Below are 25,488 nucleotides of genomic sequence, written 5' to 3'. Positions count from 1 at the left end.
GTCAACGGGGCGCAGCTGCTGCCCCGGGGCGAGGGCCGGCGCCGCGCCCTCCCGATTGGCTGCCGATGACATCACCGCCCCGGCGCCCGGCGGGCCGGCCGCGCCTCCTGCCCCGCCCCGCCGCGCGGCCATTGGCCAGCGGGGCCGCCCGTCGCCGCCTGCCCCGCCCCCGCCGAGCCGTACATTTACGCGGTAGCAAAAGAGAAAGTAACGAGGATGGTGCGGGCGGCGCGCGGGACGCGGGGCGGGCGGCGCGAGGGGCAGCGGGCGCGAGACGCAGCGGCGGCCGCGCGGGGCCGCGACGCACCGGGCCGGAGCGCGCCGCGCCGGTGAGTGCGGGCGGGCGGGGAGCCGAGCCGAGCGGGGCGCTGAGCCGAGCGGGGCGCTTCCCCGGGGCCGGGGGCTGCCGGACCCCGGGTAGGGCTGCCGCGGCGGGGAGCACCGGCTCGGCCCGGTCCGCCGCGCGGGTGGCGGCGGCCCCGGGTCCCGGCGCTCGGGGGTAAAACTTCAGTTTCCCACTTGCCTCGTGCTTCTCTCTTCTTTCCCCCTCCCTAGCTAGAGGAGCTGGGTTATCTCCCTTTAATTAGCAATTTAATTAATTAATCTCGATTTAATTTTTTTATTGCGTCGGGCGAAGACGCTCAGGGCTTGTTTACCCTTTTTTCTAAACAGCAAAAGGGGCGAGGGGAGGTTTGGGAGAAGAAGAACAGGCTGGAAAAGCTCCGGGCTCAGCCGCCGGGGCCGCTCCGCCCGGCCCCGGGACCTCCGCCGTCACCGGCCGGGTGGGTCACGGCACCTCTCCTTGCTCCGGGGGTTGTCGGGGGGGCGGGAAGCGTCTGGCGGACCGGCCCGGGAGGGGATCGCGCTATTCGGGATGGGGCACCTCCGTGCCCCTTCTCCACGGGCCCGGGGCACAGCCGCGGGGGGAGGCGAGCCGGCGTTGGGAGCGCTCGCCCGCTTTTGGGGACTTGGTGGAGTCGCTGCGAGAGCCGCAGCCGCTCCGAGAGTTGCTGGGGAAGGGGAGGCAGCGCCCGGGCTTTCTTAGGTCGTTTCGCTGCTGATGTTTTCCTTCCCTCCCGAGTGGGAAGGGGGGGAGCCGATCCTGCGTGCTCTCTCTTAGGAGATGGCAAGGCAAAGGTTGGGCGGGCTGTGACCTCGGCTGGGGTGGAGGGGACCCCCGTTCCTAGAAGCTGTGAAACGTGCTGGGGAGGGGGGAACTGCTGCTCCAGGACTGCTGGAGAGCAGCAGCCTTCCCGGGCCTGGAGCTGGGGGCTTAGCGGGATTAACCTCTCTAACAGGGGGATGGAAGTGCAAGGCACACACTTACTTCTTGTAAAGATCTCCAGAACCTAATTTTCCTGTTGTCTCCTGGGTGCTTTTTGTTTAGCTTTATGTGTTCAAGTTTGTAACTGTCTCGGAGAATTTATTCACAAGCTGGTTTTATTCAAGCTTGCTGGAAAAGTTGCGTATCACCACTGACACATTTAGCTCCTGTGCGTTCCTCCTGGTAGTAGAGTCAGCCCAGTAGTTGCCTTCCTTGCAGTAAGCAACGGGAACAAGGGAACAAGCCTCTGTCATTATCAGTTGCGTGCCTTGCAGCTTGGGGTTTCAGAATAGCTCAGCACCATCTGCATGTAGACAAATGCCTCCTCCTGGGTGTAGCTGCACAGTCCAGGCTGGTCGCGGGTATTCTGCGTGCCACGTGCCCGCATGCAGATAGCTGAAGTATTTGCTGCAGGATTGGAAAAGGTTCTTCAGCAACTATTGTGCGCTGATAACTGTCAGAAGGGGTTGCTACCCCGTGGGTAGTGGGTGTTAGCAAAGTGAGTTGTCATATCTGTGGGCTTATGTGATTTCATGACCTGTTTTCATCACCTTTTTCTTCCCATTTCCCCTCCCTTTTCTCTTTTGCAGGGTGATCTTGAGTTCTTCTTAACTTGCTAGTGCTCAGCCTCCTCATGCCTCCATCTCCTTTAGACGACAGGGTAGTAGTGGCACTTTCGAGGCCAGTGAGACCTCAGGATCTCAACCTGTGTTTAGACTCTAGCTATCTTGAATCTGCCTCTTCTGCTGGTGAGAGCCACTCCAGTCTGCTCGGCGCAGCTGTCGTGTCCCTAAAGACTGCTAATCTCACGTATATGCCCTCATCTAACGGCTCTGCACGCTCCCTGAGTTGTGGATGCAGCAGTGCCAGTTGCTGCACTGTGGCAACGTACGACAAGGACGCTCAGGCCCAAACTCAAGCGAGCACCAGCAGCACCAACGCCGGAGCCTCCACTGCCTGCCCCACCAACCAAATGGTCAACAGCAATGAGAACACTGGCAGCTTGAGCCCGTTGGGCGGAGTGGGGAGCCCGGTCTCGGGCACCACCAAGCAACTCGCTAGCATCAAAATAATTTACCCCAACGATTTGGCAAAGAAGATGACCAAATGCAGCAAAAGCCACCAACAGAACCAAGGCCCTGTCATCATTGACTGCAGGCCGTTCATGGAGTATAATAAGAGCCACATTCAAGGGGCTGTCCACATTAACTGTTCAGACAAGATCAGCCGGAGGAGGCTGCAGCAGGGCAAGATCACAGTCTTGGACTTGATCTCCTGCCGGGAAGGCAAGGACTCCTTCAAGAGGATCTTTTCCAAAGAAATCATAGTTTATGATGAGAATACCAATGAGCCAAGCAGAGTTATGCCTTCCCAGCCACTCCACATAGTGCTGGAGTCACTCAAGCGAGAAGGGAAGGAACCCCTAGTCCTAAAAGGTAATCCTCCCGTTTGTCCATGCGTAACCTCATGGTTTGCTTTGCAGCACATGTATTCTGCTGTGAGCCTTGCTGATGGTTGAACTTTCAAAGTGTTTGTTTATTTCTAGGAAGGCCTGTGTGCCTTGAGTCACCGATGGCAAAGCAAAATGTCTTCCATGAACGCAGCAGGGAGATGCTGGCTTTTCTCTGACTGTTGTCCTTGAGTAGCGGAGAGGGTGGGAACTGGAAGGAGGAGGAAACGCGCTTCCTGGTGTCTGTCTGTGCAGACAAAGAATTTCCCCCAGTGCTTGCTCTGAGTATTTATAGCCCAAGGGGCAGAGGTCCAGGAGGGTATACTTCTCTCTTAGCTCGTCAGACTGACCTTTACTTAGCAGCCTTATTTTAGTCCGTATAAAACTGAACTCATAGGTGCTGGAGATGGGCAGTGGGAGAGTAGAAGAAGGGAGGAGGAAAGATGAGGAAGGCCAACTGGTCTGTGGCGTTGCATCATTGACCAGCCAGCAAGACTTGAGGAGCAGTCAAGCCTTGCTTTGGTGGTATGGGGTCAGAATAATAGACAGAGGGAGGTACTTTCTCTAAAAAGTGATCTGGAAGTGTTTTGTTTACGTGTACGCATGCTTATATGTACATGGCTTTCCTGTAAAGGCTCCTGTTTTAATGTGGCGTTTGGTCTATTCCTTAATGCTGTGGGGGAAATGAGCCCCACCAATTAAGGCAGCATCCAAGGACACTTCCCTTTCTTCACTTGGTTCTGTAGCTCCTATTTCTAACAGTGCTGCCCTCTGGATTGAATCCCCTTTCCCCTGGGTGTTTATGCCATTCAGAGGCATGGTTGGCAGAGACTGGCTGTGGCCACTGAGAAACTCTGGAAGGATTTGTTGCTTAGCTCATACTGTATGTATTTAATTCACTTAATTTTTCTGTACAGCTTACTACTTCTAACCTGCACAACGTGGCAGGAGAATGGATTGGGCTGATAGTTTATCCCCTTTCCTCTGTTTAGTTTCAGAGCTTTATAGGAGCTAAGGGTCCTGGGAGATACTCCTCTGTGGGTGTATCTTGTGGAAGCTTAAAATCGCGCTGAATTTTCTTCTTGCTCCGAGCAAGCGTATGGTCATGCTGAATTTATTTTGACACTTGCTACAGGTTCCCAGTATGCTTGCTTTTACTGAATCTCTCTGGTCGTGATGGTGCCCTTCATCTGTAAAAAAAAAGGGAGAGGAGGTGCTTTGGAGGGTGAGGTTACCACTGAAGTCCTGCGTTTCTGGCAGTAGTCATTCTGTTGTACAGCCCTTACAACTAGACATATGGTTGTTGTCTGCAAGCCTTCCTATCCTTAGAAAAGTGGGATGCTGAAGGCGTCTTTCCTCTGTGTTTCTCTGAAAACACTGAAGCTGCTGCGGACCTCAAACCAGCAGTCTTCCAGTACCTGAAGTAAGAGGTCCTGGCTGAGATGGAGCCGCAGAGCTGTAGCTGGGCAGCACCGAGCTGTCGGGTCCTGTGGGCAGGTTGTGGGCAGCCCCTTCTCCCACCTTCCAACGCTGGTTGCTGCCCCTGGGCGCTGCGCTGGGTTTAACGGAGTGCTTGTGGGATTGCTTGGGCCATTTCTGGTTTTCAGCCACTGAGAAATGTTAGCATCTGCCTCGAAGACCCGCTTAGTAGAAATCCCCTCCCCAAACTGTTCTGCCAACAGATCCGGAAGCATTCCAGAAGACAGAGGAAGCCCAAATCCTTTGCTTTTTGGATGTAGTGATCGGCTGGGCCAGAGCAGACCTCACCTGGGGAAGTGTGTAGCGAGGAGCTCCCCCCATCACCTTAACTCCCCTCCTTTGAAGTGGGGCTCAAACTGGGATCGAATGGCGTCGTGCGTACAATAAAGCAGCATTTAGGAAGGCTGTGGTTAAATTTCCGAGCCGGAGGAGCGGTGCTGGAAGCACTCGTTATGTAGTTCCACTTATCAGATAGCGTTTTTTCCATCGTGCTTCGAGCGGGTGCGCGCACACCCCTGGGTTCGCAAACCAAAATGAAACCGGGGGTAGCTGGGGAGCCCTCTTTGCCTCCATTAGTTATTTCGAGCAATTTCTCCTGCTTGCTGCAATCCAGTCCTAATTTATGGCCGGCCCATCTGATCCCCTGTGTTGTGTTTGCAAACACTGGTTGCTAGCCTGGCTGTCCAAGTTTATGTCCCCCTGATCCGGTGCCACCTTCTCCATGTTTGGTGCTGCCTGTCAGCCCGTGGCCCCGTTGCCGTTTTCGTGGCGCGGTGTCGCGTTGTGGGGTGAATACGATCGGCAAAGCCGAGGGTTGAGTTACAGCTTTGGCTTACACTGTGCTGGGGTAGCGACGGGGCTCTGCGTGCGTATAGGTTTTAGGTGCCTGGGTCTTTTTAAGCAGCAGAGAAACTCTGTGCTGTTTCCAAAGGCCAGGCTGTGATCTATAGATAAATGTGTGTATGGGGCACTTTATTAGGCTCCAGTTAAAAAGAGGTGGCCTGGTTTATTTTTAATGTAGCAGACCAATATATAAACCAGCACTGTGACAAGAGAGCGTTTTATGTATGCTGTGGTATGGGGGGGTCTTAAGACCTCTGTTCCTTCCTATCCAGACTCTCTTTGCTGCTCCCTTTGACATGGAGCATTTGTTTTTGTCATAAATACAACATTTGCATAATTGTGATTTAAACTCTTTAGAAGCAAAGATTTGCTTATTTCTTTGTTCGCAAGCCACAACAGCACTTGAGACAGCCATAACCCCCTATTTTTACAAAAAGGAAGAAAAGAATCAGGCACTTCAGTGCTGCTACGTGGGCTCTGGCAGCCTAAGCTGTCAGGGCTGAAGCTGCTGCTCAGTCTGTTTGTATACCAAATAGAAGTCGTCATGTTTCCCCTCCGCACCCGTACACCTCCGTACTAGACCGTGGTATTGCATGCTTACTGAAACCTAAAGACCTCCCTTCTTGTGGATGCGCTCGTTTTTATTTGCTTAGTATTGGGAAGGAGAGGAGGGAAAACCAGTGACGGGAGCCCAGCATCCCTTCTGCTTGAGGCCGATGGCAAAGCTGTTGCTGAATTTGGGGAGGGAGAGCATGGTGGTGCGGCCCTGGCCGGGCTTCGCAGCCCTGGCCCTCCTTGGTGGGGTTGTGCCCCTTTCTCTCCTGCAAACCCAGTGGCAAGGCATCTCTGCCTTCCCTGAGCGCCTCAGCTCATAGCAAAAGTGGCCTGGAGTCTTGGGGGTTTGTGTGCTTGAGTTTGCTACTGGGACCTAAAAATAGGAAGTGGGAAATTCATTTGCGTTCAGATGAAAAATATTATTTTACCCAGAATGAAAGGTTTGGGTTTGGAGCTGAGTGTCTCTTTTCCAAGTTAAATTAAACCTACAAATGGAACAAAAATGAAAAATTGAAGCATCTGTGCCAATACATTTCAACAGCCTTTAGCACAAGAGGAGTTGCCTTTGTCTCCCTGGCCGGTGTCTAGCGGTATTGTCTTCATCCTGCCCTTCCTCCTCTGCCTTCCAGCCCCAGCAGCGGGAGCCTTGTGAACCCGATGAAGCCTTGTGTTTAGGGTTTTAAGGCTTCTCTGTTTGACTGCAGGGAAACACCAAATTCAAAAGCAGAGGTGCAAAAGTAATTTGGTGAATAATGCTTTTTTTTCCCCTCCTGTGTGCTGTAAACTGACGGCTGGACTGCTGCAAGGGGGATGGGGAGGAACCGGCTGGTGGTGATAACAACTGGTTGCTTCTCTGTTCTTGTTCCTGGTCTGAGGAGCTTATTTGTGCTCTGGCTTTCAGTCTTCTCGTTGCTCATCTAACAGGGAAATAAATGAAGTGACTTGCTCTCGTTATAGTGGGGAGTATAAGACCTGCCAGCAAACCACTTCATGCTTTCTGCCACAGTCTAAGAATAGCTTCAGATCTCTTACCGCACTGAAGTCGCCTATCAGCGACAACTGCAGAGGGACTGAGACACCTATAAAAGGAATAAGTACCTGCTTTATGTTGTCCCATGTTCATGTAAAATACTATCACCAGCTGCCTTTGGAATACCTGACCTGATCATAATTTGTTGCAAATACATTATTAATTATACAACTTAACGGTGCCAGTGTTACTTTAAACCCTAATTAGATTACACTGCACAAGTGTATTTGAGAGTAAAACTTGACACAATGGTCAACAAATCCAGCTGACCTACAAAACACGTGCCTGGCACTTATTTCCACCAGAGATTATTCCACTGAATAATTATTAGGTCATGGTTGTAATAGGGAAATGTGTATTTTTAAGTGTTAAGTAATGGATGTGAAATGTCCAATGTGTTTAAAACTAAAGTGTGTTCCCTCTGAGCTGCAGAGGAAATCTGGCCCCATCAGTCACTGGGGAAAAAACAATTGCTGGCTCTGTTAGGGCCGAGATTTCACCTTCAGTTTTCAGACACTGATTGCTGGAGCTCAAAGTATCTCTTTCTTCACTGGAATAAATAATCTTATTGGTCATTAACACTTGAAAGTTGGTTGTGTGTGTCTATGCCTTTTGCATATAGATAAATGGGGGCAATAGTGTGGTTGGAGACCACGGGTTTTTCTGTACTTCAAGGGGATGCTTCTGCGGAGGAGTGTGTCTCTAAACCTTGCCTATCCAACAGATGTGGGAAGTGTAGCATTTCCTCCCAGATGATGGCATCTGAGAGTTGGAAGTGCTGGCTTCCACAGTAAATTTTACCTGTCTTTGGGGGGAAGAGAGCAATGACACTGCCTTGGAAAGAGAGGAACAGCAAGGACTTTTTTTTAGCTCTCCAGCTTCTCATACCTGTGGAAACCAAACTAAGAGTCAAGAAGCAAACTTTTACATTAGACAAATATCTCTGATGCTTGTAAAGAAAAATCTGGCTCCAGCTCTGTTTAAACTGGGGGGGACATCCCCTGCAATGTTCCTGGTAGGTAGAATTAGCTGAATGCCTCATGTGCTGCCCTTACCCTTATGCTGTTGGAGGTGAGACACTCCACTAGTAAAATCTTTATAGAGTTGCTTGCTGGTGTGTCTTCTGGCTTTTTATTCTTAAGGTGAGCGCAGCCTTTTTGAAAGGCTCAGGGTGGAATAGTAGCTGTGGCTGTGGTTTGAGTGGTGTCTGGATGTTAACTAATACAGATAGACCTTTTTCTTTTTTTTTTAGGACCTATACATGGGTTGTTTTCCTTCCAAAGCAGCAGCCAATGTTTTTACTACGCTTAAGAGCACAAAAGTTTTTAGTGAGATTACCTTGGCTTCATGATGCATTAGAAGTGGGGGATCAGCCAGTTGTCTTCAGGCTATGACTCTTTCTTTACTCGGTGAAAAGCCACATTATAATTAGGTTTTTTATTTGTGCAAGCAACTCTGAAGAAATGCCGTAAATAGGAGCAGCATGCACACAGTCTTAACATTTGTCTGTTTTGCATGTTTACCAGTCAACCAGGAGAGCAGTATTTCTCAAATATCCAGCGTGGGCTTGCAGGGCTATAGAAGTCACGCTGTCGAAAGAAATAGGTTATGGTAATCCGTGAAGATGACCTAATGCATTGTCCCTTTGCACATAAGATAAGATTATGCGTGGTGCCTTGGCCTTGTTGGCAAGTCTCTGGTGGGCCTGGGAGAGCGCTGGCTACGGAAATCACAAGGCTGACCTGAGTTATCGCTAGCAGTTGTTTGCCTGGAGCTTTGTTTGTAGGTACTTACCTGAATCTGTCTTCAGTGTTTTTTAAACACCTCTGTACTGTAACAATTAAACTTTTTTTGAGGTTCTTGTTATCACAAAGGTGTTTGGTAAGCCAGGGCTTAAAGAAGAGCGGTGGACATCATGGATGTCACCTTTCCCCTCTTCCCCTAAAAGTCAGCGCTGGCGAAGAGTCCCGTTGAGAGGAGGCTGGATAAAGGTGCTGTCTTGAGCATTGCACTTGCTTCCGCTTCAGCTGGCAAGTCTTTCAGGTGGTTGCCTTTCACCTGGTCTTGATCCAATGAAGGTTGATGGTTATGGTGGTAAAGTTGATAGTGCACCAGCGCCTTTGGGTGCGGCTACCAGTCCTGGCTGTGCCTCTCAATGCACGCTGTGTGGAGGCAGAACGGTGGGCTGCTGTGAGCAGGAGGTATGGAGGGGTTCAGCGGGGTTATTTCTGCCGCTGAAAGTCCCAGGGTGCTCGTGGTTTCTGTGCGGGGTGGCTGATCGATGCTCCAGTAGCTTCAGTAGTGAAGCTGCGGGGTTGGTTTTTTAATGCCTTGTGACTTTAGTACAGGAAACTCTTTGCTTTAATTAATATCTAAACCTCACATCTGGAAGCATCTCAGCCCACTGGAGGTTGGTTTTGGTGTGTCTTCCCCTGCTCCGAAAGATGTTGGTTGCCCAGGAGCACATGTCCTCCAGAAGGTGGTCTCTGACTTGGTTCTGGACCCGTACAGCGGCATTTTAGGGCTTGAAGGAGAGGAGGGGGGAGATAGGAGAAGTAAATGTCTCTTCTGCATGGGGCTGAAAGGGGATAATCTGGCTAGAGGGATAACTCTGTGCCCAGATAGGAGCGCAGTCTCGGGGCGGGGGGAGCTCTGGCCAAGGCTGTGCAATGGTCATTCTCCCGCTCTGTGACTAAGCACGCACAACAGACTTGCTGTGAGGCCTCGGACCTGTCACTTTAGTCTGTCTGGGTTTTCTTTTTCTGTCCTCTGCCCTGTTTGTAACACTGAGCTCATCTCTCTTGTTGCCATCCTTGTTAAGTGTGGCTTATCCAGGTTCATCTACCGTCACGGTGGTGCCCTGGAACAGCGCAGCTGCCTGTTGCAGAGAGTTGGAGAGAGGCTTGCAAGAACCCCTTCCCTTCCTCCCTGAACAGTACGTCTTTGCTAAAGTGATAAACCGTAGGCTCTGATTTGCCTCTAGGTTTTGGTTTTTTTCTTTTAAAAGTTCAAGGTTCGTTTTCACGTCTTTCTCTTCTTGGGTGAGCAGGTTACCTCCTTTCTAAGTAAAGCTCCACTCCCAGTGAAGAGACCAAGATCCAGGAGGGGCACAGGCTTATGATCTCCTGGCGCTTGTTTTTAGTGGTGCCCCTAAAAGTATGTCCCAAGGGAGTGTGCACAGAGAGTCCTGAGCCACAAGTCTGTGGGGAGCAACTGGGACCTTGTAGGTCTGGGTGCCGCATAGTCCCTCTTGTCCTGAAGGAATGAGCCTCCAGTTGCTGCTGCGTGGGGCAATGCTAGCCTTGTCTAGCTCAATTGCACCCACAGCTCCCTTGGCTGGGGTCCAGCCAGCTCGTGTGTCCCTGCACTGGGCTGTTGCCACCATAGGGGACTGGGGTTAGTGCAGTCGGGGTGACTATACATCTGTCATCACCTTCTGCTGGGGGGACACGAATGCGCTCGGTGGGTGGGAGGGCTTGGGAGCCACTGATCCCACCAGGGTTGGATGCCGCTTTGCATGTATGCGTCACTCCGTTTCCAAGATAACGGCTTAAGTGATGTGATGTTCCAACTCTTCTACTATGCTCTAGCTTTAGAAAGCCTACAGTGTGCCTGGGTTAATTCCCACTTGATTCGCTGCAACAGAGAAGAACTGCTTCTAACTAAAGGTAATAAAGAACAAATGTTACTCCTTGTCCACACATGAATGACAATATTTTTCTTTACAATGGCTTAGAGATTTGGAAAAAAAGATGGTAACTTGCAAGCCTCTGTCATATCAGGAGAATTGGTTGCCTCCAGTTTATTATGCCAAAATGTGATATTGAGCGGTACGTAAGCAGTTGACCAATAATGTTTTAAAGCAAAAACTGTTGTTAAAGCAGTTGACCTGTACTGTGTTGGTGAACGGCTCTAATTCTTCTTGGTTTCTGCTAAGATAATGGGAGTCTGTCTGTTCAGCTGATGGAAACTAAGAATAAGCCTTTTGCTGCCGCTTAGAATTTGCGGGTGTATTTTAGGTACAAAACCACTTAGTGTGATTGTTTAACATGAGGTTAATCTTAGGTTCATCGGTGTTTGTGTTAGTCCTGTAAGGCAGCATGGCATCTCTGTTGAGGGATAACACAGTGCCTGTGCTTCCTGGGAAACATTAGTGTTAACTCACCTGTGGAGACAAGGAGACCTGGGTTGGTTTTGATCTGGCTGAAGAGATTCCTTGTTTGATTGCTCTTTAGCTCTGGATTCCGTAAATACGTCTTTTTGGTTTTTCTTCTTCTTCCATTGACTCTGGAGTATATGGATGCAAACTGGGTCAACTTTCTCTTGCCCTTTGGGGGTTTTAGGGCCTAACCTTGCCTCCTGGACCATTAGGACTGGGATTTAAGTGCTGGCAGGGCTGGCCCTGAAGTTTGTGTCAGCGTGGGGGCTGGCTCGCACCGTGCTAGTTCCAGTAGTTTGCTGTGGCACTGGGATACGAGACAGCACCCTTCATTTTTTCTGGGTTTTCTTCATGTGCTTTGAAATACCTTGCTGGAAAGTGTCAAATCGGAGCCAGATACTATTAAAACTTCTAGCCAAAAGCACAGAAACCCTTCACTTTAAAAAGAGTTTAGATTCAGCAGGAATGGATGGCACTCCCAAACACTGGTGTGGTATATCAGCACCCTGTTCTCCTTGCAAATTAATGTGAATGTTGCTGGTGTTTCTGGTGCGGAGGAGCAGTGGTTTGGACTGGAAAAGAGCCTGTGTTCATCCTCGGGAGAAACAGAGCAGTCTGCTTGTCGTTAGAAAGAAGCTGTCCTGAAGAGGTTGCCCTTAAAAGGGTAAAGTGAATAAATGGATAGCTGAACCATGAAAATGTCAGTGTTCTCCAAAACACGCGAATTAAACAGAAATGTCCACTCCTACGCATCCAGGATTACAGATGTCTGACACGGTGCCGGGACGCTTCTCCCTCTTCAGACGTGCTGAGCCAAAGCCCTCCGCATCACGCTCGTGTGCGATCGCACCGGCCGTCTCCAGGCCAGGCGGGCCACTTGCTTGAGGGATGCAGGCGGTGATGGGCAGGGAGGGAATTGGTAATAGGTCAAAAAGCAAGACAAACCTGGTGTTTTGGGCCAATCTGGTCTGCTCTACCCCTGTCTGTGAAAACGGACTGGTAGCTCTCTGTCGGTGTAAAACCATTTGTGGTATCTTTATTGCATTAAAATAGTTTCTGTTCCCTCCCCCCTCACTTCCCCTGCCTCCTTTGTACATAGCTTTAGCGTTTCTTGATGACCTTTTTGTTAATATGATTTCCAGTGGGAGCATTTCACAGTAGAAGTATGTATTCCTTCAGGGTTTACGCTGACATTTCCAGTGATTATTTAATTGGACTTCATGTTAGCCTACAACCCCACGGGAACGCATACTTTTGCTATGAGAAGTGGTAATGTGTCTAATTTTGAGTTTCTGCTATAAACGCTTGCCCTCCAGGGAGGGCAAGTCCAATCCTCGTCTGTCGCTGCAGAATCGTCGCTGTAGTGTGTTTGGGATGTGGGGTTTCTTGTCTTGTTCCCAATTACATTCTTGTACAGCTTATCCTCGTACCAAAATCGAGAACAGGCCTTCTCCTCTTTCCCCTTCCTGACCGCTCCCTGAGGATAACTCAGTGCTTTGAAGGATGCTGTCATGTGGCTTATTTTCCTGTGAATACTCTTTTTTTCTTCTTTCTTTCGAACGGGCAGACAGGCTCCGTGCTCGCTCAGCGTAGGGGGATTTCCAGTTACAAAGCTGGAACCACTGTCTTGAATTCAGAGATGTGGTGCAGAAGTATTCGCAGTGGTTTCTGGACGGGCTGGTGAGTAGTCCAGAAGTGTTAGTGGCATCTCTTGGAAGAGCTGGTGAGTAAGGCAGGAAGGGGAGGTGTGTGACTTGCATGGGGGGCCTGGGCCCAAAACTTAGGGTCTGAAGAAAAACTAAGTTTAGGACACAAAAAAAAGAAATCCCAAGAAAGGTTGCGTAGCGGCGGGTTAAAAAAAATAGATAATTATTGTTTGTTTCTAATTGGAAGTAATTTGGATGATCTAGTGGTCCTCGGAAGAAGAAAAGCGAAAGGGGTAAGAGCTGATGGTGGAAAGAAGCAAGCCGTGTGTTGAGGTGTGGGAGGCACTGGGGGTGACAGCGTGGTCGAGGGCTGAGAGCGCAGCTGAGCAGAGCCCGGCAGGGAAGGGGCTTTCCCTGACTTCTCCCCTGCCTCCCTGGGACGTGTCCCCAGGGCGGGTGTGCCTTGTCTCAAAGTACAAAATAAAAGTAGATGAGACCAGGGACTGCAAAGGCCGGTGGGAGAAGATGTGCTGTGGTGAGGGGCGTGAGCTGTAGCGAGATGAAGTTAGAAATAACATGCAAACGCGTGCGCACGTGTGCCTTGATGCTGAGGGGAAACCTTTTCCCTTTATCTGGCATCATACTCTTGACTTCTAAAGGGACCTCAAAGCACTTGTGTCAAGGATGTGCTTGTAACTCCTCTAGGCCAGAATTTGTGTACAAACCGACCTCTCGGGGTAGTTCCCACGTGGAAAAAACCTGACCTTGCAAGTTCTCTGGAATGCAGGGTTTTGCCTTATTTTGAAGTGCCGTTGGCAGCTCGATTAGAGGGAGAGACTAGATTAGATTGAGTGTATCGAGGTGGAAGCTGTTCTTTGTGAAGTATGTTTGCTTTTACTTTATGTTTGTTTAAAGCTTAATCTTTTGCAGCAAGGCTGATGCTGAATGCCATGTGGGCGACAGGGCAAAAATCCTGCGATGGGGCTTTTGAACCGCCTCTGGACAGGTGAGAAATGCGCTCACAGGACCAGAAAGTCAGACCTGTTCTATTTGCTAGTAGCAATAGAAGTAGAAAAACCTTCAGTCATGCCTTTGATTTTGGAAAACGGGGGGACATTGTGGGTTGCTGAGGCAGATGTGGATACTTATGTTGTAAAAAGATGGATTTTTTTTTTTATTTACCCCCTTTCTTTAACACAGGAATGGTAACGTGTAAAGCAGTCCTGGTGTCACTGTGGTCTCCTTGTACTGCAGAAGGATGGGCTCCCCTCTCTTGTGGGCTTGACCTTGCGTAAATGTCCCTCCAGTGTTTTAAAAACAAACAAAAAAACCCTCACAATTTCCTTGAAATCAAAGGAGCAACTCCTAATGTCACCTGGATGAGTGTGGTCTGATAGGTCCCCACCCCTTCTGACAGAAGGGAGTTGCCCTTCTCATCTCCGCTTCCCGCTGCGTGGGCCAAATACAATATTTTCAACTGTGTCAACCTTTCTACAGCAGCGAGGGCAAGCCCTGAGCGCTGCTCAGCAGCAGCTGTGGTGAGGAGAAGGACATCTGTCTTGGAAAGTAGGAACACTCCTACAATGACCTGCTTGGATTAGCCCAGTTGCTCTAGAAGAGGTGTGGGAAGCACAGTTCTTCGCCACAGCGAGTGGAGCCCTGCTTGGACAAGGAAAGTGGCTATCTTGTGTTGTCTAGGAAATTTGAGCATCCCTTCTTTTGGTACCTCAGGATGAGCAGAGGATGATCCCCAGTATGCACTGTGAGCCATCTTTGCTATGACTAAAATGGTGCCAGCAACAGCTGTGGCAAAGCATGATGGCTAGCTCTTCCACTACAAAGTGGTTTTAGCTCTCGTGCTCTATGGGTGCATCCCCAGCGCCCCCATGCCCTCCCTGCTAGTGCTTTTGGTACCCAGTGGACCTACTCCTGCTTGAGGTTAAGGGACTACCGCAGAAGAAATGCGGAGAGTTAAGTGCTTTTCTCCTGCGTTCACTCTTTCCATGTCATCTGGTGGTGTTGGAGATGAGGTGGTGGGCCTTCGGTTTGGTTATGACCCGTATACAAGATCCTTTGTGCACAGCCATAAACTTCTGCAGACGTGGCTGTGTTGGTCAGTGGTATGAAGAGATGGTCTGGGTGGTCGTCTGCACCCTGGGAGTGGATTTGGCCTATACTGGCTGACCAGGTGGGTGAAGCAGCTGGCAGTACCTGGCCTCTATTTTTACATGCCGGAGTCATGTTTGCTTAACCTTGAGGCATCCTGAGCTTTGAATCAACTTGACACAAAGTCATCTGTTCATTAATAACACAGGAGCAGTTTAATTGTTGTCTTAGTGGAAAAATACATGAGACTGTCATCAGCTGTTGCTTCTGGCAGTGCTTTTCTTCAGTAATGTAAATAAATGAGGTCACAGGTTTAAAGGAACAGGCTGTACTTGCACAAATTCAAAGCGTCGTTTTTAAACAGATATACACCAATTGTCCGAATGTCTCCGTCCTGCGCCCCAAATGATAGCTGTAACATTTCAACCTTAAACACAGCTGCAGGGGCTTCGTTTGCTGTGTCGGTACTGACAGGGCACATGCTGAGTGGGTGTGTTAAAACTTGGCTTTGTTCCTGAGGGAGTGAAGCTTTTGGTGGCCAGAACCCCACTATCGCTGAATTTTCTGCTGCTCTCCCCATGAGAGCCCAGCAACTCGAGAGTAGGGGAAGTTACAGACCGAACATACCTTCCGCTGATATTTCACAGCGTCCTGGGATTTCTGCTCTTGTTGCGCATGTGTGTGTTGGTTTCATTTTTTTTGAGATGGCTTTGTGGTATTGTAATCGAGGATGAGCGGCTCCAGAAATCTGCCTGGACAGCTTTGAAAGCTGTATAAAAGCTCTGTTTGTCTCCCGGGACCACGTGTTCTGTCTAAATGTGGATTCTGCATCTGCAGTCTGTCATGTATAAAAATATGTTGCTGTTTGTAATCGTAGTGGGAACACCCAGTACCTGCCACGCTCAGAACAAAGTATGGCCATGCCGATGAGGTAATGCAAAGGTATTGCTTTATGGTGAGGGTATTTCATGGTAAGTGCCTCTCTATAAGCACTCTCGCTATAGGGGGAACAAGGTCCCTTACTCCCTTTACGGTGGAGTAAGAGCCTGTTTCCGGATAGGAAACATATTGCAAAGCTACCAAAACATATTGTAAACGCACGCCCTACTTTGTATATAGTCACACAGCCATAGAACAGCATTGACAGTTTAAAGAAGTGCCAAAGAAGACACAGAGAAGGAGGGCGTGTGTTATTGTACTATTTGCGCTCAATCTTCTCTTAAAAAAAAAAAAAATCACTTCTATAAAATGTGTGTAGGTAAGGTTTGTTTTTCTTGCTTTCTTTGAAGATGATTGTCTCTATTGCAAGGTCATGGTCCCTTGTAAAAGCTGGTTGCCTAGTTTCTGCCATACCTTTTGTGCCTGTTTTGCATCATATTTGCCCTCTTCTGATGGCAAATGACAGACACCATGTTTGGCATGGGATTTATGCAAGCACCATGCTGCTTGTCTTTTTTTTATTTGTTCAGAGCTGCTCTGGCTCCTGTCCAGCAGCTCACCTGGCCTCGTAGCACTGGTGCAAGCCCCGGGCTCCTGGGTGGCTTCAGCTGGAAATCTGTGTGCAGCTGCTGCCCGGGCGCTGCTCGGCGGGGAATTTTGCGAGACGTTATGGGCAGATGGCTGCAAAGAACTTGAACAAACAAGTACGAATAACTGGAGCACGTACGGTGCTGACTTGAGACTTCCTGAAAGTTTTGAGGTCTTGGGCGATCCAAAGCCTGTTGTCACTCACTAACTGTTCTGGCAGGGCAGGATGCTGGAAGATGTCACGGAGCGATAACCGTGAAAATATCTGGCTCTTGCATCAGTGGCGAGCAAGAGCCCTTGGTCTTCTGTTGTGTTCCGCTAGGTAGCAGACAAGACCATCTGCTGTGAAGGGTCCTGCTTCATTGATTCACTTCCTTATGGAAGAAATACCTTGGGTTCCCCAGTGCGCTGGGCATCCTTGCATGTCCATCTTCATTTGGATTTGGGTAGGTTCAGTTACCCCTGAAAGCCCAGAAGCCGTTTTGGAGCAGAGTGCGCACAAAAGCACGTGGTATGTTCTCTGGATCAATGCGTGGGCTGCGTCAGACTGGCTGGGCAGTTCAGACTTTCTGCTGTACTTCGGTTATTAAAGCTGTGTGGTATGCTTAAAGCTAGAAGAGACAGGTTACAAGAATGACGTTCTGTAGAAGTGAATGTTGGTGGCTTATCTAGCTGCTGGCGTTTTGGTTTGTCACTGAAGGTGGCTACACAGCTGAGTCTAGGCTTCGTGGCTGTTGTTCAGACTGCACTGCTATGCACGCTGACGGTCTTTCCTGGTGGATATGTTATATTGCCTCTCTGCTTAGGCTGCCTGTATATGATGAAGGCTTTTTGCATATTGCAAATAGCAGCTGAAAAGCTGCTTTTAAAATGCAGCTTACTTTTGTGCTAGTAAGAGGCTTCTGCCAGGTTGTGTTTCTCCTCCACACTCCCTGTTGCTGCCCTCTGTAATGATTCCTTCATGCCCCCGCTTTGGGAAGCCTTGAGCAGCTTCAGCCACAAAACAGCTTCAGTTACAACCATGAGTGGAGTCTCTGCATCCATGCCTTGAGCTTCCTCGTGACCTGGAGTTGCTGTCAGTAGCAGTGATGTGTCTTGGTCTTTGCTGAGTCTAATGAATCAACTCTTAGACCAGGCTTGCAGTAGCTATGTGTTGGCCTCCTCTCTGGGTACAGCCTCTTCCCTCCCGCTTCCTCTCCCCCACTGCATGAAGACTTTAAATGCTGAAATAGCAGCTGCTTGACAAAGGAATACAGATGCATTTGAATACTCTGTACATGGTGCTTACCTTCATGTGGAAAGTTCATCCCTCTTTGACTCTTTCTGACTGGTTGTAATGAACTTTGCTTGGACCTTTTTTGGGAAGTAGTCTCGAACTTTAGAAAAAGCTGAGCGTTATGCTTGTATGAGCTCCACCTAAATTACACTAGTGCCGCATAAATTGGCTAGGAGCAAGGGTCATGTGTGGTGAGAGTGGATTAAGGGAACAGCACTCATGAGGTATCTGGATCCTGTTTTGGGACCTGCAAGACTCGTGTGGCAGTGCAGATCCAAGCTAAGCTCCTACTGTTGGCTTTAGTGTTCAGCTTCCCTCTGTGACTGCATCTTGCTGCATCCTTCTGGGTACCAGTGGTGTTGTTCAGTCCTCCGTTGCTCACCTGTCTGAGCCAGTTCAGGTTAGTAATCCTCTCTCCAGTAATGTGTTGTTTCAGGGATGTTTGCTCTGAGAGTTGCTTGGGTATGGTATTTTAAATATTGCTTGAACTGACTTTTTAACTCGCTACCCACATAAGGGAGAGAAGGAGAGGGGGGGATGTGGACTGACATTAGGAAAGGGGACCTCTTCACTGGTAAATGTCAGGAAAGAAATTGGGGGTGAAGCTATTCTATGTTTGGCTACTCTACTTGTTTGGGCATCTTCCACATGTCATATTTGGGCTCGCCCTCCCATCCTTTGGCCTGACGTTCCTGCTGGAGTGGTGGGGATTGCCGTGCACCTCTCGATCTCTTCTGGGGACCGTGATAACAGAGGAGGTCTGCACAATGTAATGGTCTCTTGTCCTCTCCTCCCTCTTCTCTTCTTCCGTGTGAGCTTTGGTCCAGCAGAAGAGTTGGTAACAGGAGAAAGTGTCTTCTGGCCAACAGGGCAGGTAGAGGCCCCGAAAGGAGGGTATAGGTGGTGGGGAAAGAGCCTGCTCTAGACTCTCCAGCTCTGCTGTATCTTACAAGGTGGCTGGTGAAGCAGGATGGTGTCTGCCACACCATCAGTGTGTCCACACCTGAGGACGAAGCGATGGGATCTTACCTCCACCTATGGCCGCTTATGCCCAGAAGGCTGCAGGAGAGGTGGGAAATGAGTGTTGGCTCTGGAGTCACTAAAACAACTTATTTTTCAGGGGTTTTCTTGGGAATCCCGGCATGCTCTTGTTATTGTTTAAACAGCAATATTTAAGCTGAATTGATTGCTCGCCTATGCAGAAGGACAGGAATGTGGGTTAGGGCTTAGCCTTTAGCCCAGGCTCCAGGCTGGGGCTGTCGGTTTGGATGAGACTTCAGACATCGTCAGCTTGGGGACCATAGTCTTGTTTGTTTTTTTCTTCAGCGGACTGAGGGGACTTTTCAGACCCTGTCAAGGCCAGGTGGTGCAGATGGCAGTCGAGCTCAGATTTTTGTCCTTGCTCTTCCTTCCGTCCTGCTCCCCTGGTGTAAGAACTTTGTGAGTAGAGATCTTCAAGGCAGATCTGTTTGCTCTGTCTCCTGTAAACAGCTGAAGACAAGCATGCTTTTGAGGTGGGGGAAATACTGTGCGTTTTGTGGGCAATTCAAGGATTCCTGGGAAAATGAGTTACTAGCAGCGTGTGAAGGACAGAAGTCTGGCCATTGAAAAGGGCACTTGTATTAGAGGGGCCGAGATGGTTGTAACCTAGTCTGGGTGCCTCGTGCCCATCAAGTACTGCATAGGGCATCAAGATGGTCCCTGGGTGGGTCCCACCCTGTGGGCAGGTGTGTGGACGTTGGGAGTTGCAGCATTCAAGATGTAGGCGTTGAAGCCCTTTGCTGTGTCTGATCCAGAGCCCCTGTGACAGCATGTTTTGCTCTCTTTTAAATCCTTTGCTAGATAACTGTGAAAGAGCATGGAAAAGACAAATAACCTCTTTTTTCTCTCTTTAAAAAAAAAAAGACATTATTGCGATGGCGACATCCAGCATTTATTTTGGCTAGTGTAGCTCTTTCTAGTAACTTCAGCATAGCTCTCCCCCCTCCTGGTTCTCTCTTTTTTTTTATTTGGCTTGCATTTAACAAAGTGCAATTGAGTCTGAACACTTGGCCCGTCTCAATGCGGTGCATGACTCCAAGTATCCTGCCACAGCATAAACGTGCGCTTTTGCGAGTGAGGCAGGGGGGATATATCATCGCATTTTTCCTCTTTCTGCCGTTTTCTTCTGGAGGAGCCACCTGTTAGCATTACATCAGTGGCTCCCAGGAACGCTGCCTCCTACCAAAGGCCTTACACAAAGTAGTTCTTCTTGTATTGTTTGCTCTCAAAGAGCTGATGTCATGCCAGCTGATGTCATTGTGTGCTTTGTGTCATCGCTATGGAAACCGGGCAGGTGGGGAGCCTGGGGCTGATGTAATTGCTGAATGAGGTGTAGAAAGAAGGTCTGCTTTTCTTGCTCCAGTTCTGTGGAGCCGCCCTCCTGAAAAATAAAGGGGGGGAAAATGCTGCTTGAAAAAGCCAGCAAGACGTGCAATAGAGCCAGGGGAGGCACAAGCCAAAAAAGTGACTTCTCCCTTCCCCCTCAGATCGATTTCCCAATCCATATCAATGTCCTAAAAATAACTCTTGCTAGATATTTTCAGGCAACCAGGGCAGAAAAAGGAGAGCTGTTTGCCACACGTTAAGTGAGCACCTCAGTCGCTGTTAGGTTACGAGGAGCAGTTTTCTTCTGTTTGGCTGCACGAACGCGTACGTACTGTTCCCCAGAGCGATGCTGGCGTGAGCTGCGCCTGCCCCTCCTCGGGGGTGATGGATGGGGGGTGCCCTGCAGGGCTGCTCCCGGCAGGCAGATCTCCTGTGGCTCGCTGCTCTGCTTTGGTGTGCTGCTAGCCCATTTGCTCCTAGTTTTGGCGATGTTTTCCTTCTTGGAAAAATGCCTTTTGTGTTCCCCCCCACCCTTTTGCCTTCTCCCACGGGCTTGTAGGTGAGGCAGCCCCAGCGCACTGATGTTGCACAGAGGCGTGTTTGTCTGTGAGCCTGTTCCTTGGCACTGTCAGCCCCGTGGAGGGGAGGACAATGCCTGCTGCTGATTCATGCCGCCCGTTGGCAGCCATGGCCAGCATCGGTCGTTGTGACAGTGGTGGTGGGGACAACAGAGCCAGCTCCAGTCCTGGTGGCCCCAGCATCTGCTCTGAAGAAAGGTGGGTCCAAAGCGTCCCCGACCTTGGGATGTCTAACCAAAATATCTGCTTGGTTTCTCTTCCCAGGAGGACTCAGCGGTTTCAAGCAGAACCACGAAAACCTTTGCGATAACTCCCTCCAGCTGCAAGAGTGCCCGGAGGGGGGAGGAGGGGGCGGCGCCTCCGCTGTGCCCCCCACACTACCTCAGTCCATTCCCACCACGCCGGACATCGAGAACGCTGAGCTCACCCCCATCCTGCCCTTCCTCTTCCTCGGAAACGAGCACGATGCTCAGGACTTGGAGAAAATGCAGAGGATGAACATAGGCTACGTAATCAACGTGACCACCCACCTGCCCCTGTACCATTACGAGAAAGGCATGTTCAACTACAAGCGGCTCCCGGCCACTGACAGCAACAAGCAGAATCTCAGGCAGTATTTTGAAGAGGCTTTTGAGTTCATTGGTAATTACCCTTGACTGGAAATGCTCCTGTTTTTTTTTTTTTACCTGTTGTAAGAATCTAGAGTGAATTTCATGCTTCGCTAACAACCCTGAAGGCTGTGTAAGGCCATACTTACCTTTGTTTAGGTTGTCAGTAATGCCGAGCAGCTCACGTTTCTACTCGTTCTCATCTCTGGCATATCCAGTTAAGTAGCCCGGGGGTACAATTTTTATCCATTGATAGTGATGCCTACCTCCAGGCTTCCAAATTCAGGAAGCTCCAAAAAACTGAGACTTTTGTTATCCCCTCTTCTTGATTCCTTTGTGTTCCCAGTTTCCACAGTGGCTTCCAGCCATTTTTTCATGGTAACTATTCTTAATGATGGCTGAGTCTTTCCTACCTTAATTTCATGAGAAAACTGGCAAACTTTCACACTTCACTTGTTCTACCATTAAATTTATAACTTCAGAGTGTATGTGTGGATGAGTGGATTGTGATGAAAACTTGTATTAATTAGCCTCTAAATCCTGTAGGCTGTGTGAGAGAGTTCACTGCGGACATGCAGCTTCTTGGGGAGGTTGCTGAAGAAATGACCCAGCAACGTTATCCACGTTGCTCTGAACCTCGCTATGATCCACGCAGCACAACCCTCAGCCAAGTTGAGGGGTGCGTTCAGCTCTGCTTGGTCATCTAGGCTCAAGCCAGATGGCCTCTTTAAGCAAGGCTGGTCAGTGAGGACATCAGCATGTGATACTGAAGGCTTTTGAGGACCTTCCCTTGCTGGTCTCTATGTCTTTGTGGGCACAGCTTTTGCAGCATGGTGGATGTCCACTTGTGCTTCCCCAGCACAAGTACGCGTCCTGAGAAGTTTTCTGACACACACTGCAGGGACCACTGACATACAATTTTATTGTCTTGAGCTGAGGCTGGGCTAATCTCTTTACCAATACTTCAGGCTCGATGGTGGAGGCCTAGGCAAAGGACGTGTGCTTCGGTGCTGCGTCACAGCTTGGGTCCTTAGCTGACCCCATGCTGAAGTGTATGCAGAGCGGTCTTCCTTCCTGCCCTCAAACCATCAATGTTTATGGCCCTTGGGTCAGGGGTTGGGTTATACGGCTCCTGAAGCTTAAGCCTGCTTGTGCTGGCTCTGTGGAGGTGCTCTTGGGCTCAGCAAGGCTTGGGCCCCAGTTGTGGGACTGGGTCCCAGGGCAGGAGGTCCAAGCTCAGCGTATTCTTCTGAGCCCATCTGCCCTTGCTGGATGCCTGGGCAGGGGCTCGCTGCTCTGAAGCAGGCAGCTCGTCAGCCTGGTCCGGCTGTTTTTCGGCCGGGAGCCGTTGTGCGCTGATGCACGTGCTCTGTAGCCATGCTACTTCAGTGAAGGTGAATAGGCAAATCACCCCTTGCACTGCGGTTCAGATGGAGCGCAGCATTAAAGCTTGATCTTACCACTGAGAGCTTCTACCAGGAGCCCTTGGGGTTGTCCTTTACCCTGTAGAGGACCAAAGGATCTCTACTTAAAACCACATTTTCCCTCGTGTTCCTAACCCAACCCTGGCTTTACCAGTAGTGCTGTCACCTCCCCAAACTGCTGATTACTATCTGCATGGGAAGGTGAACACCCCTTTTTGGGTGAAGGAAGGCCCTGTCTCGGAGCAGGGGAGAGGGAACCTCGCTTTGATCCTTTGGGAAGAAAAGCTGGGTCAAGAAATCCCGTAAAACCTTAAACTTTGAATTCAACGAGATGGGGAGATGCAATAGGCTAAGCTTACATAAAGACACTGCAAAGCTCTGAGGTCCTTTGGGGGTGGGAGGGAGACTTCTGCACCCAGCATCCCCGTGAACTGTGGGGTTAGAGCTCTTGAAACCACTAAAAGATAGTGTTGGGCTTATGACTCTACCAAGGGAGAGTCACTGGCCTGGGTGTTTCACATTCAGTAACTCTACCAGAGAAAGCAGCCTTTCTCTGAAAAGGTTTAGAAAGTATTTCAAAGCCCATTTTACTTAATAATTACAGCTTGAGGGTCTGTCTTTGTTTTTAATAAACAAATATTTTTCCATGGAGAGTTTTTCTCCATAGCACATGTAGCCAGCTGGGGAAGTAACTAGTCAAAGCTTTCCCTTCCTCAGGGTAAACTTTAAATTGTATTTGAGAAGATTTGGAAAGGTTTAAAAAGCAGATCACCGGCCTATGTTTCTTTAAATAGGTCTTGTGAAAAGAAAAAAAACCACAACCAAACCCAGGTTTAGCTAAGACTAAAGCCATAGGAAGTGAAATCATCAAAAACTCTCTGGGAAAGTGTGTCAAAATGCATTGGAGAGTTTCAGCTTTCTGAAATACTAACTGGCAAAGATGTCTAAGGGGAAGTTGGCGTCATTTATGCTTTCACAATACAGGTCGAACATGTGGGGTAGGATGAACCATACTCTTGGTGGGGTTGGATTCATGCCAAAAAGAGACACCCCAGCGGAGTGCCCTGTTGAAGCTCCCTTCAAGAGCAGCTTTGTGAAAGCCTCAAAGAGTAGGGCTTTGAAACAGTTGTATTGTTATGAATTGAATCTGAAAATACCTGTTTTTTGAAAAGGTGGTGTCCTGCTTTCAAAGACAGGGAGGTTGAGATGCCGATGTAACTCAGCGGCGTTGCGACAGAGGTGGAGATGGAGCCCGAGCTGCCTCGTCATGGGCCTTGACCTCCTAAATAAATGCTCCCTGACAGCGCGCGTGAGCAGCGCAGCAGTGTCTCTCGATGTGCAGTTCGTCTAATAAAGAGATGAAAGTGAACGTGAGGATTTTCAGTGTTAGACTGGCCTGGGTGTTTCACATTCAGTAACTCTGAAACCCTGAAGGAAGATGGGCTGGAGGGGAAGGGGAGGAGACGCTGCTGCGCCTGTAATCAAATAAAGGGCCTTTTCACATTAAGTTACTCTTAATTGCACTGAGCTTTTTCTAATTTACAGACTGGCAAAAATCTTACTTTCTTCTGTCTTCCTTGTTTCCAGAGGAAGCTCATCAGTGTGGAAAAGGTCTCCTCATCCACTGCCAGGCTGGTGTCTCCCGATCTGCCACCATAGTTATCGCGTACTTAATGAAGCACACGCGCATGACCATGACGGATGCCTATAAATTCGTAAAAGGCAAACGACCAATCATTTCCCCTAACCTTAACTTTATGGGGCAGTTACTGGAGTTCGAAGAAGATCTAAACAACGGTGTTACACCGCGAATCCTCACACCAAAGTTGATCGGCGTAGAGACTGTCGTGTGACGACGAAGCTGCAAGGAGGTGGTCAATGAAGGGGTTAACCTATTCTTCACCTGATTTGGGGCAGTGATGGGTGGGTTGTGGGTTTTTCTTTTTAGCTTTCAAGGGGGGTTTTGTGGCAAACTTTTTGTGAATAAAAACCTTTTTTTGTAAGGAAAGGTTTTTAAAAGAGATCCAAGAACTTCGCTGTGTTTGGGATGCTGTTGTGATTTCCTTCCCAGATGCCGGCAGAGCAGGGAGGCTTCGGAGCAAAAGGAGTACTTTTTAAAATCAAAACAAGAAGAAGAAATATTGGGCTTTTTTTTTTTTTTCTTTTTATTTTCCCCTCCTCCCCAGCTACTTATAGAGTTTATGGCTAAGTAGTCTGTGCAGGTTCATAGACTGAAGAAACCTAAGTTGAAGATGAAACACAAACAGCCAAAACAAAGCAGGAAGAAAAAAAAATCCTTGAAACATAAGGGCCTTCTTTCTGCAAAGGCTTTGCTAAAGATAACCTAGCTAAACTTTCACTGATGCAAAGGAAATTGGAGCAGCTTAAAAAGGCTGCAAGGCACTTTTCACACTCCTGACTCAAACTAAAGAAGAAAAAAAGAAAAGTTTATTTGGCGTGTTTCATGTTCCAGTTCTATTTTTCTATTTTGGGGTGTAAGGTTTTAACAGTAAGGGACTTTGATCATTCTATGCCATATGCCTTCACTGGCTTCTTGTGCAATAATAATTTGGGGTTTGTTTTGAGTGTTGAAACCAATTGGAGTTGGCTGCCCACTAATAATAAGATAATAATTTTTAAAGTCTAATAGTGCAACGGCAGCCGGCTTGGTTCAGAAAGGATAAATGAGAGCAATTATTTCTTTCCTTTATATGATTTTGATCCTGGTTACAGTGCCATAAACCTTGTTACATATGTATATCAGAATGTACAAAAATCGAGAACGAGCAAAGTTTATTTAAAAATATTTTTCGCACAAAATATTGGTGTGTTTCAGTTGTCTATGTAAAAAAAAATTTGATTATAAAACGAAAAATCTTTTGGAAAATGTGTGTCCTTTTATTTCTTTAGCAATTTTCCATTTTCTTTCTATGGGATGGGGTTCTGTTCTGTTCTTTTTGTTTTGGTTTTTTTTTTTGTTGCGGTGTACATCTCCCTTTGACAAAACTGATCTCTCTTGTTTGGCATCTCCTCTTCAGTGTTTTGTTCCTGTCCTCTGCTGGTGGAACACGTTTTCTTTATTTTCTACTGTACTTTTGCATCCTTCAATTTCTGTA

The 25,488-nt window shown here is 48.8% G+C and overlaps 1 protein-coding gene across 1 annotated transcript; it reads left to right on the top strand.

Moving 5' to 3' along the window:
* The first annotated feature begins 289 nt into the window (after nt 1-289).
* Nucleotides 290-24,535, top strand: DUSP10 (dual specificity phosphatase 10). The gene is made up of 4 exons (XM_059830977.1): nt 290-329; nt 1,915-2,760; nt 20,605-20,982; nt 23,960-24,535. The coding sequence occupies exons 2-4, from the start codon at nt 1,959-1,961 to the stop codon at nt 24,223-24,225; spliced, it is 1,446 nt and encodes a 481-aa protein (XP_059686960.1). The 5' UTR covers nt 290-329; nt 1,915-1,958; the 3' UTR covers nt 24,226-24,535.
* Nucleotides 24,536-25,488: the final 953 nt, after the last annotated feature.

The sequence above is a fragment of the Gavia stellata genome, chromosome 2, assembly GCF_030936135.1.
Source record: "Gavia stellata isolate bGavSte3 chromosome 2, bGavSte3.hap2, whole genome shotgun sequence".
NCBI lineage: Eukaryota > Metazoa > Chordata > Aves > Gaviiformes > Gaviidae > Gavia > Gavia stellata.
This window is presented reverse-complemented; position numbering and strand designations above follow the sequence as displayed.

Coding starts and splice junctions, on each gene's coding strand:
- DUSP10 (XM_059830977.1), top strand. CDS start 1,959: ATGCCTCCATCTCCTTTAGACGACAGGGTAGTAGTGGCACTTTCGAGG. Junction 2,761..20,604: donor GGAACCCCTAGTCCTAAAAG/GTAATCCTCCCG, acceptor TTCTCTTCCCAG/GAGGACTCAGCGGTTTCAAG. Junction 20,983..23,959: donor AGAGGCTTTTGAGTTCATTG/GTAATTACCCTT, acceptor CCTTGTTTCCAG/AGGAAGCTCATCAGTGTGGA.